We start from the raw sequence: 12277 nt of genomic DNA, 5'->3' as shown, positions 1-12277 counted from the left end.
CTCCAATACATTGTGGTGATCTTTTGTCACCCAGCTCTTCACCAGTCCCTTATTCATCACTTGCCCTGGCACTTTCAGTCAATTCATTTGCTCTCCCAAATGCTGAACAAAAAGGGAGGGAAGGAAGGAAGGACATTTCAACCAGCAATTTTTATCCACAAATATTGCCTACCTGTACCAATATTTTGTGTGTACTTAATATATGAAGCCCAAACCTTTGCATGTTCGCTTAGAAGTAATTCAGTGGGGCTTACTCCTAACTGAGTTTACAATTGCAGAATGAGAATGGATCTTACTAAAGCTCAAAGTGATCTGAGCAGCATCTAAGATGGGATAAGTAAGGATACCTAAGGCACAGAAGAAGATGGCAGCCACCTTTCAATTTTTTTAAAAAAAATCTTTTTCTCTCTCTCTGTGTGTAGGAGAAAATCCTTCTGTGGCTACTTCAGTTTATGCAAGAACAAGGGATTTCTTTAGATGAAGTTGATCAGGATGGCAACAGTGCGGTCCATGTAGCTGCCCAGCATGGGTATCTGGGATGTATACAGGTAAAAAATAATAATCTACATTTATTTCAGACGGTTGTTCTAAGTGAAAAATCCATAGTAGCCCGTTACACAACACAGAGTACTAACCACTATACGATACAACGTCTGCTGGAGATGCAACAATGGGGCTGGCACTATCTTTAAAGAATACAGTGGTGCCTTGCAAGACAAAAAGAATCCGTTCCGCGATTCTCTTCGTCTAGCGGTTTTTTCGTCTTGCGAAGCAAGCCCATTGACGGCTTAGCGGATTAGCGCTATTAGCGGTTTAGCGGCTTTTAGCGATCAGCTGTTAAGCGGCTTATCAGTGCATCAGCTGATAAGCGGCTTAGCGGCTTAGGAAAAGGGGGGAAAGGGGGGGAACCCGCAGGAACTCGCAAGACATTTTTGTCTTGCAAAGCAAGCCCATAGGGAAATTCGTTTTGCGAAGCGCCTCCAAAACGGAAAACCCTTTCTAGCGGGTTTTCCGTCTTGCGAGGCGTTCGTCTTGCGGGGCACCACTGTACCTTAAAAACTATGTGGAGAAGGTAGATCTCCTGACAGACAGTGAATGAATCTGGAAAATAAAGAAAATATAACGAACTTAGCTTGGAAGATATTTGGAAGAATAGAACATCCAAAATGAAATGTGTACAGATTAATTAAATGTAAACTGGCACAAGAAGAATGGTTGGAATTCGATTCACTGTGGGTGCGTTCACGTTGGGTATGTATATAGGTAATGTATGTTTTGTAGCTATGTATTGTATTGTTTGATATATGTATTGTATGTTTATAGATTCTGATGTACAATAGAGGTATTTGAAACCAAAAAAACCCCCAAAACATAGTAGCCTGTTACATAGAAACAGAAGATCAGTTTAATAATAATAATAATAATAATAATAATAATAATAATAATAATTTATTATTTGTACCCCGCCCATCTGGCTGGGTTTCCCCAGCCACCCTGGGCGGCTTCCAACAAAGATGAAAAGTACACTAAAATGTCACATATTAAAAACTTCCCTGAAGATGCTGGCCCCATTCACATATACTTTTAAAATGGTTTAGTGCTACATGCATGAGCAAAACCTCAGGCTCATGTGCTTTCCCTTCTTCTCACCTGCACCCATGTGACCAGTGTTTAACTTCACTTTCCACAGTTCCTGGCTTGCTGTTGAACACAAACCGGGGCCATACAGCACTGCTTGCCTGCCCTTGCAGGGGGAACCCAGCCGGCCAACCCAGCCCTTGGCAGATGTATCCTGCCCCTCAAGGCTACCCAAGCGGCCATTCAGCAAGGGGACCAGGGGTGCAGCAGCAAGGCCAGGCATGAACAGCATGTGCTCTGCTGAGCTGCAACCCCTCCCTGCCTGAAGCTGGCTTGTCTTGAAACTGACTGGAGTTTGTGATAAATCACGTCCTCCCTCAAAGAGGGGACGTGTTGCGGTGCGACCTGGCAACCAAACCCTGTGTTGTGGGTAGGTATGATTGGTTAGCCACAACACCCTATTGGTAGGTCCCTCGATGCTGGGTTTAATCAGGCCAATGGGACGCTAGCCAAACGGATCATAAACCCATGCACGTGACCCTGAGCTTCTTTTTTGGGCCAGTGCATCAGAACACCCGCCCACCTCTCCCTATATTTAGGGCTTGTGCGCTTGACCTTGCTAGTGTGTCATCTGTCCTTGGGACAGGGGCACGGCAGGAATTTCCCCCACTTGGCTGATTGGCTGTTGCCATTTGGGTTTCGCCTGCCACGTAGCAAATCGTCACAACTTGTAAGGTTGCGGATAGGCTCTGGTTCAGGAGATAGGGATGGGAGAATGGTCTCGCCATCCCTATGTGAAGGGTATTCCCTTAAAGGAATCCAGGGACTCGATGGTTTGGTCAACCCCTGTGAGGGGGTTGTGCCCATGCCTGAGTCCAGGGGGACATCTGGGTGGTGGGCTAGCCTGGCCCAGCTTTCCGCTGTTCCAGGTGTTTACCCTTGGCTGACCTATGTTGGAGCCCTGGGTCAGCGCTACCTGCCACAGTGCAAGGAGCTAGTCGAACCAGAGCCTATGCAACCACTCACTTGATGTAATCAATAAAGTTGTGGCCTAAATTCTGCCAAAAACCAAACCAAAAATTGTGCCTTGTCTGAATTTATTTAAGGGGGAGGTTAAAAGGTCTGAAGACGCAAACTGCAGCTTCTGCAGCAACAACAATCCAGGATTTTATGGGAAGTGAAACTTAACACTGCAGAAGCTTATCTCCCAGCCGTGTGGGATGAGGAGGAGGAGTGTGAGCTGGAGTCTTTGCTTGGGGTCTTGCCCATAGCACTAAACCGTGATTTAGCATCATTGTTGATATCATTCATTGTACTTTTAAGAGATGCATACATCATATAAGCACATTGAATAGAGGTGGGGGCATGATTTTCACTGATTCCTCCTTCCGTCTGTAGCCCCCCTGTCATTTGGAGATGCACACAGACCTCCACCCAGGCATGAAGAGGCGCAATCACAATTCAGAGACACATTCCACCCAATCAAATAAGGAGGGCGTGGAGAAGGGCCTGCAAAATGCGTAGTCTCTGAAGAGGGGATGTGACTTGGAGAGAGTCCAGGGGCCTGGAGGTTTCCAGGCCCTGCTCTAGATGCAGGGAGAACTCACACGTTTCTCTACAGGGGAAATATGAGTGTGGCTTCATACTTTGGACAGTTTTACAGGATATGTGAGGGAGACACTTTTGCATATTCTCTCCCCTCTGCATTTGGGAGGATCCAAAAATGTTCCAGGAATGTGGTGGCATGTGAGATCTTTAATTTCGTCTTAACCACCTACCCATTGTTTATTCTGCAATTCTGTAACCCATAATAATAGTGGCACCAGACAAACACGGCAGCAAAACCTTAGTCATCTAATTATGAACAGAAATTGCAAAGCACAGGAGGGAAAATATAATATATTTTTGTTGATTGACTATCTGCACTGCTCAGTAATGCAGGCAGCTCAGAGTCTATTACACTTTAAGAAAACAAACACCTTCAGGTGATCAAGTTTCCATGGATCCCAAATTCTGAAAGATTATGTTTTTGGAATTTTTAAAGCTACCCACAGAGCAGATTGCACTCCAGATATTTCATTGCATAATTAATAATTTAGTTGCAGTATCTACAGTGGCACCATATTTATCGAGTCCTGAGCTTATCACATGAGCAAACCATCTGAACTAGCACAGAATCAAAATCTGATATGACTGCTAATTAGGATAGCATAATTTCAGCCCATTTGTACACTACATTAAGTAAGGGTTTGTGGTGGTGGAGAAATGAAATGTAGGAATCAGTCCAGCCCTCTGGCTGGCAGTAGCAGGATTTGATTGCTGCTCCCACAACAACTGCCATGTCCCCAAAATCCTCATCAATTAATTTGTATAATCCTAAAAAATATATTATTTGAAATGTAGACATATAGACAGTCATATAATCAATAACATTTCAGCACAGGTTCATAATTTCCTTTAAAAATTGATTTAATAACTATAAATGTTGTCCATAAATGTAAGTATACAAAATTTGCAAGTTCACAATCAGACCAACAATATATTTACAACAAACTACTCACTGCTTGTAAAATAGGAAAAGGTTTGCCAGTTTTAGTACTCGGTTTTGCGTGTGAAAAAGACTTCTATTCTTCCTCAAATCTATTTATATTTCTTTTTCCTTATATACGAGGTAATTTGATTCAGCTTCTCTCAGTCCCAAAGCTTAATATACCATTCTTTTAATCAGAGCATCTCGTCTTCCCCAGTATTTCACATGTCTTGGCTGCCAGTGTTATGCATAGCCCTTTTTAAAACCCATCTAGTCTGGTCTCTGTTACCATATATCACGGGAGTGGGATCCATTTGTTCTTAGCATTGAGGGATTTCCCTTCTGCTTATGATGAACCTAGTGCCTCTGAAGGTAACTGTTCCTACTAATAGACCTATACATGTATATATTTTAGACTCTGGTTGAATATGGAGCAAATGTCACTATGCAAAACCATGCTGGAGAAAAACCTTCCCAAAGTGCTGAGCGCCAGGGACACACCATGTGCTCACGTTACCTGGTTGTGGTGGAGACGTGCATGTCGTTGGCATCCCAGGTTGTGAAGTTAACGAAACAACTGAAAGAGTAAGTTTTCATTCATAATAGTGGGATTCTAGCTGCTTGTTTTTAAAAAAAAAAAAAAAAAAGTTCTGTCAACATGTCCAGGTGTTGGTGAATTAACATTTGAATAGAACAGGGTTTCCAAAATTTGGCTTCCTAGTTGTCTACAACGCCCATCCTCCCTGGCTCGCAGCACCAGTGGTCAGGCATAATGGGAATTGAAGTCTAAAAACCCAAGCTGGAAACCCAAGGTTTGGGAAACCCTGGAAAAGAAGGTGCCCCCCATTAAAATAAACTGCGGACACACAGTGAGAACCATTAGCCAACTGCATATCTGCTGTGCGTTGCATATTCCCCTTTATACTTGACCTTATGTTCACCTTGTGACACCTGGGTGGACATAATGAAAGTACATTCCTTGCATAAACATTAAAATGGATCTTGAGTTCAATGGGGCTTTCTCACAGGTAAGTGGTACGATTGGCAGCCTCATTTTATTTTCCCCGTTTTATCCATACATCAAACGTCTGTGGTTCTCCTTTCATCTGCCATCCCGCTGCCTGTGTGCAAAATTAAAGTGTAAAACATTTACATGTTCATGACTAACCACTTGCCTATTGTTCTGATTGTAAAAGCTTTTTCTCGAGGGTCTGGCATCGCACTCCCAACATTCAGACGGAACAGTAGCTAAGTGCTAAATGTAAGAGACCCAGAGGTTCTTTTCTCACACACTGAATTGGCATGGGCTGGTTTTCACATGTCCAGCTGTGCTCTTTTCTAAAGAAGCAGTTTAGACCAGCAGGCGCTTCCAATGGCTAATGTAGCGGCTGCAACTAGGGAAACAAGAAGCGGAGGCATCCCAGCAAAAAGGCTGCTGTCAAAAAGGAGAATAGAGCTGGTCCTGGATAAATTATTTACTTATTTATCAAATGTCTACGCCACCCTTCCTCTGAAAATCACAGGGTGCTTTGCAATATAAAAAATATACAAAAACACATACCATAATAATTGCAAGAACAACAACCCCCTGCTCCCAATTTAAAAGTCCGTAGATTGTTTAATTAGCTAGAGGCCTGGGAGGAGGAAAATGTTTTTGCCTGGAACCTAAAGGTATGTATGATGGTCCTGAGCTGTTTAAGACTTTATGGGTCAAAAAAACCACAGCACTTTGAATTGGGCCCAGAAACTAATTGGCAGTCAGTGCAGTCAGACCAGGATTGGCATTATAAACTCAAACCATCTTGCCCCTTTGAGCAATCTGAATTGCTGAATTCGGCACCAGCTGAAGTTTCTGAACCATCTTTGAGATAGCCCTACAGAGAACGCATTGCAATAATCTAACCTAGAGGTTTCCAAAACATAAACAACAGAAGCTAAGCTATCCCTGTCCAGATAGGGGTGCAGCTGGGCTGATGGAAGGCAATCCATGCTACTGAGGCCACCTGAGTCTCAAGCAACAGCAGGGGATCCAAAAGTACACTCAAGCTGCATACCCACTCCTTCAGAAGGAGTGTAATCCCATCAAGAGCACGCAGCCTCCTATCCAACTGGTTTGGGGAACCGCCCACTACTGGTGCCTCAATCTTCTCTGGATTGAGCTTCAGTTTATTGGCTCTCATTCAGTCCATTACTAAGGAAAGACAATGGTCCACCACATCGACTTTCTCAACTGTAGATGTAAAGGATGTGTGTCATCAGCATACTGCTGACAACATACTCCACAACTCTGGATGACCCCACTCAGCTGTTCCCTGTAGATGTTAAACAGCATGGGGTATAAAACTGAGGAAGCCCACACTGAATGCTCCACAGAGCCAAAGAGCACTTTTTAAGCACCACCCTCCAGAAACGACTATCCAAGTAGGACCTGAACCACCACAAAATGGTGCCACCCACCCCTAACGCCTGAAGGCATTGAAAGCAACTGAGAAGTCAAGGAGAATTAACAAGGACACATTCCTCCCCCCCAGTTTCTGTCTCAACATAGGTCAACATACAGGGTGACCAAAGCAGTTTCTGTGCCAAAATAGGGCCTAAACTCTGATTGATATGAATCGAGAAAACCAGTTTCCTCTAAGAGCACCTGGATCTTATTTACATAGACAAACAGGGTGACTTTCCTCCCTCCACTTAATAGTCCAACTTTAAGGCAGCACTGACATTTTGATGACTGTTCATATTAATACAAGAAAAATAATCTTTACTACTCGGAAGTCAAACAGAATCTGTTCCAGAAGTCCGTTTGACTTCCAAAACGTTCGGAAACCAAGGTGCAGCTTCCAATTGGCTGCAGGAAGCTCCTGCAGCCAATCGGAAGCCACGGAAGCCCCATTGGACGTTTGCGTTCCAAAGAACATTCGCAAACTGAAACACTCACTTCCAGGTTTGCGGCATTCGGGAGCCAAAACGTTTGGGTCGCAAAGTGTTCGTCAACAAAGGTACAACTGTGTTTCTAACATGGTTATAAATGCAATCCCTGAACATTGTTCAAATCCAGGGTGCGATGTTTTCTGTGTGATTTGTGTGTCACTCGGTGTAAAGGTACATCCAGCTGTTTTGTATAAATGAACTTTATGGAGTACCGATTTGCATTAGAGGCAGCTCTGGTTCCTGGCCAAGGCACTAAGTATGAGAAGGGAAATGATGAAGGGAAAGTGAAACAGGTAGACCAGCAACAGTCAGGAATAACAAATGGAAATAAGTGGTCTGAATCTGCAAAATCTTGGAACTTTGCATTACACGCCAATGCTGACACAAGGTGGGAGTGATTTTTAAAATAGTGTAAGGAAACATGTAGGCGGGAGGAAGGAAGAGGGAAAATTGAAGGAAGGGAAGATCTTTATAAAGTGCATCTGGTTTCTACAAAATAGCATATTGGTGTCCCACCTAAAATACTTTTGCATTTTCCAGATCCTTTACTGTGCCAATTTGAGCATTTGCTTTTTGTGAATACAGCAAATACAGCCTTGCAAATAGGCTGAAGTCATGTGGATGGTTTCTGGCTCCGACTTTGTCAGTTCCAAAGCTCTAGAATTGAGAAGTGAGTTAATAATCTAATGTCCTTTGAGCCAGGAAATTATCCAGTTAAATACCCCACAGTTGGACTTGCGCTGTCAGTTTTGTTCTGCTATATTTTTTTTTAAGGAAGTCATTCTGAAAGTGAAAGCAACAATGCGTTTTTACATGCTTGCTAGCATTGCTACGTGGTTTTAAATGGGGAAAGAAATCACTGCTGGGGAAATTTAGAAATTTACTCTTACAAAAGTAAACATTAGCTAGGGTTTAACGGAGAAGGAAGACGCAGAATTCATGGTGGGAAAGAGCTGTTGATTGCTTGCCCTCTGCTGATGTAGAGACAGCTGTGTCCCTCGTGACATTTTCCCTACATGGAGATGATAATATCAGTGTTGGGGGAAATGTGTGCACTGTAACTTGTTAGGAGAAACCCAATAAATATTTTTTTTCTCTGTGAGTTACACAGCACAGAAAGCTGATGAAAGCAGAGGCTTTCCAAAACCCTGAACTTGCAACAGACTGAATTCATCACAATTCGCAAGTGGCAACGTACATGTTTGTTTTCCCCTGATACAGAAATTAACTAGTAAGACGAGACCTGCTGACTTAAACCCAGTCCAACTTCTGGGGAAGCACATAATCAGACAACAGCCTTCTCCTGGTTTCTTTGCCCCCTAGAATGATCTCTGCAAGCAAAGCAGATCCCATCATACCCATTCTGTGCCGCAGGATGTGGTGGTCAAAAGAGCTTTTGCCAAAGGCTTTCCTGGTGCAGATGTTGTCCTGCATGTGTGGAAGCCAAGAAGTGGGGCAAGCTACAATGGATGGCATCAGGGCAGAGCTAGTCAGCATGGCCCCTTTACTTTGTATCAATGCCTGAGTGGTATTTCTGAATGGGGCTGTGGTGTAATAATAATAATAATTTATTACTTATATCCTGCCCATCTGGCTGAGTTTCCCCAGCCACTCTGGGTGGCTTTCAATGAAGTGTTAAAAACAATACAGCATTAAATATTAAAAACTTCCCTAAACAGGGCTGCCTCCAGATGTCTTTTAAAAATAGGATAGCTGCTTATTTCCTTGACATCTGATGGGAGGGCGTTCCACAGGGCCGGCGCCACTACCGAGAAGGCCCTCTGTCTGGTTCCCCGTAACCTCACTTCTCGCAGGGAGGGAACTGCCAGGAGGCCTCAGCGCTGGACCTCAGCGTCCGGGCAGAATGATGGGGGTGGAGACGCTCCTTCAGGTATACAGGACCGAGGCCATTTAGGGCTTTAAAGGTCAGCACCAACACTTTGAATTGTTCTCAGAAACGTACTGGGAAGCAATGCATTTGCATTGAGTTATTGCAATCAACCACCTCATTTACTACCTGTCCAGCAAAACTATAGTTCAGGAGGCAATGTGGTGCCCTTGAGATGTTGCTGGAATCTCTGGTGCAGTTAAAACGGGTAGAGAGAGGTGAGATAAAGCAGACAAGTGAGCAGAGGTTGGATTCTGTTTAGATGGCTTTCCATCTGCCAGGATGAAAACCCAGGCAATTTATCTTTGGCTACACTGCTCTGTCTCCTCAAGCGGCTTTGACTGAAGTAGATCTACATTGGGACTCACTGAAGCTTGAGTGAACCATCTAAACCACCAAATGAAAATCTAGCCTCAGCACACATTAGTTTTTTAATTGATATCATTTTTATTTGATTGTTTTTATTATTTAAGAAAGTATGAATGAGTCGTTGCAAACATTAATCATGTGGAATAATAGAAGAGAACCCATTTAAAAGTGCAAATGCATTCTACACAATCGTGTAGAGTTGGAAGGAACCCTGTGGATCGTCTAGTCCACGGCTTCCCAAACTTGCGTCTCCAGCTGTTTTTGGACTACAATTCCCATCATCCCTGACCCCTGGGGGCCCTGCTGAGCTGAGGAATGATGGGAGTTGTAGTCCAACAGCAGTTGGAGATCCAAGTTTGGAAAAGCCTGATCTAGTCCAACCCCCTGCAATGCCCTGATATGCAGCTGTCTCTTACAGGGATCGAACCTGCAGCCTTAGTGGTATCTGTGCACTCCATCCTCCATTATAAAATATACTGCTCTGCTCCATTTAGCTCTGATCCACAACCCTCAGCTATCCTTAACTTTTGTATGGTGTCATTTGCTCTACTAAGCAGCTAGCGCTTTTCACAAGAAACTTTGGGAGGTAACTTGAGCCAATTTTCCTCCCCAGTCACAGGCAAGATTGAACTAATTTCAAGTTTGCTGAGAGTTCAGTTTTAATTGGACACAGGTAAGCTAATTGTTGTGGGTCCCACAGCTCCAGCAACCGCTTCTTAGGATTCTAATCTTGCCACTTACACCAGATTCACTACCAGCAATAAATAATGTATACAAGGCAGGCAGCTTTCAGAAGGTACAATAGAGTGATCACAGCGTTTCCACAGGGATTAGAAGCAATTTGCGGAACAGAGACCTCCTTTGTGCATTTTAGTATTTGTATGCACTCTGTGTGTGCAACTCTTAAATTATAAATGTACAGAGGCTTTCGCCTCAAAGTGATGTTGAGTGAAAACTATCATTTCTCTCTTGCCGCATCCACTAACGGCTTTTCTTTCAAGGAAGAAGTGGGCTTAACAATTTAATATTTCCTTATAGGCAGACGGTAGAACGTGTGACATTACAGAACCAACTCCAGCAGCTTCTAGAAACACAGAGATCAGAGGGCAAGTCACTGCCAACATCCCCAAGGTAACTAGGCGTACTGGAATAGAATTCCAATGTACTTCGAACTGGACTCTTTTCACGGTTATTGCATGAGAAGGTCATGCTCCAGCTAAAGATCCAATCGTTCATGCTGTGAAAGAATAAAAAGCAAAATGTCATATGATGGGAATTCATACCTTTTTAATTTGGCAGGTGTGAATACTGGACTCTGTGAGTTTAAATGGAATTAACTTTCCTACATTTTTCAGTTTGATTTATTGTGGAACTTTTAGATGACTCATAGACATCACAGGAAACATCTTGTGAATTTTCACAACCTCACCTTATGGTGGCTTACAGTAATCTTACACTCCCAGTAATTCATAAAAAGGCTTCTTCTTTTTTTTGCTGGCAAAATAGGCAGGCTGCTGTTCATGTGCTGTAAAGGCAATTTGTCTTCACTGTCTTCATGTAAATGGACAGCACCAGAAGCATAGATAGAATTGTACATTTCAATGTTTTAACCGCAGTTACTTGACTTCAGCTGAATGAACATTGCTGCAGGCTTCCCATGTGTGAGTTGGGCCAGACCATTAGGAGCATTATTGGGCAAAGGCATAAATATAACTTACTGATAAAAAGCTTGGAAGTAAATTCAGTTAATGAGCACCCCTTAAGCACCTCCATTTCAATGGAAGTTAGCCTGAAATAATAGGGTTAGAATGGGAGCATCAGAGTTCTGCCTTGAACAAAATTCCCTTAAGTGTGTATAAAATTGTGTCATCTACTTGTGCATTTAAAACTTCTTATGAAACCTGTGATCCCGTCACCATGCAGCCCATGCAGTTTTTTTAAACCCCCCCTTTTTTTTGCCAGCTTATAAACAGTAAGCCATTTGATCTGCAAGGCCATGTTTCAGCAATACCAGTGGAATTACTCCTGAGCAAACCACGCTAGATTGCTATTGCTCTTATTCAGGGGTCGGCAACCTAAGGCCCTTGGGCCACAAGTGGCCCATGGGGGTCGTTTAATCTGCCCATGGACCCCCGCGACCTGCTCAGTCGGCTCCCATGCGCCGCACTAAACCGGCGCAGAGCAGAGCGGGGACTGCCTTCCGCGACACTGGCCAGCTTCCCATTGGCTGCAGGAAGCTCCTGCAACCAATGGGAAGCTGTGCACGCCTCCTCCACGCTGGAAGGAGTGCCCAAAATACCGTTTGCGCGTGCGTGCGTGCGCACTCGCTCCAGCCCACCATGGCGTCTGCAGAACCGTGAACCGGTGGAAGCCACAAAAACTTGGCCAACCCCAGCTCTTATTCCTCTTGAATGCTCTTCCACTTCATCATTGTTTAGATAACATTCTTAGATAACCATTTTGGTTAAACAGCTTTCATACTTCTTACTGTTTGGGACCTTGTAAAGTTGACCTCTGCGCTAAGCATAAAGGGTGGATCCAGACTGCCTTCTCCAACTGGAGAAACCTTGATTCAGTGGAAGTTCCCAGTGGAAGAAGAGGAGGAAAGTAATTTTTGCCAAATTTCCCCTTTACCCCACAGCCACCAGTGACATCTTTGCACACTGTTGCAACTCTCTGAAGCAGATTTTGTGGCAGGAAGGGAGGATATATGACATTGACGTCTTCTCTCCCTCCCACACTTGCTCCATTGGAGTGTTGCATGGCAGAAACTCTGCTTGTTGCAAGTCTGGATCCAATCCAAACAGTTTCTGTACACTGACTACAGAATCCTACTTCCACAGTAATTCCTTTCTCTTCATCTCTCCTTCTTCCACTTCCCTCTCTCTGTTGTGTTCCCCAAATAACAATTTTTGCATTAAAAGCTCTTGCGGCAAGGCCCTAAGAATTCTTTATCATTACCATGAAGTCAAAATTCCCAT

General features: G+C 43.7%; 1 protein-coding gene across 5 annotated transcripts in view; it reads left to right on the top strand.

Moving 5' to 3' along the window:
• Window positions 1-12277, top strand: part of SNCAIP (synuclein alpha interacting protein) — a 92383-nt gene that overhangs the window by 67561 nt on the left and 12545 nt on the right. For all 5 annotated transcript variants that reach the window (XM_079995405.1, XM_079995404.1, XM_079995407.1 and 2 more), the window contains 3 exons: window positions 423-548; window positions 4524-4693; window positions 10335-10427. In XM_079995405.1, coding sequence (XP_079851531.1) covers window positions 423-548; window positions 4524-4693; window positions 10335-10427 — 389 coding nt within the window. The remainder of the gene's footprint in view (window positions 1-422; window positions 549-4523; window positions 4694-10334; window positions 10428-12277) is intronic.

This window comes from Podarcis cretensis (assembly GCF_951804945.1).
Source record: "Podarcis cretensis genome assembly, chromosome: 11".
NCBI classification, from domain to species: domain Eukaryota; kingdom Metazoa; phylum Chordata; class Lepidosauria; order Squamata; family Lacertidae; genus Podarcis; species Podarcis cretensis.
The sequence above is the reverse complement of the archived record's forward strand: the minus strand, read 5'-3'. Positions and strand labels throughout refer to the sequence as shown.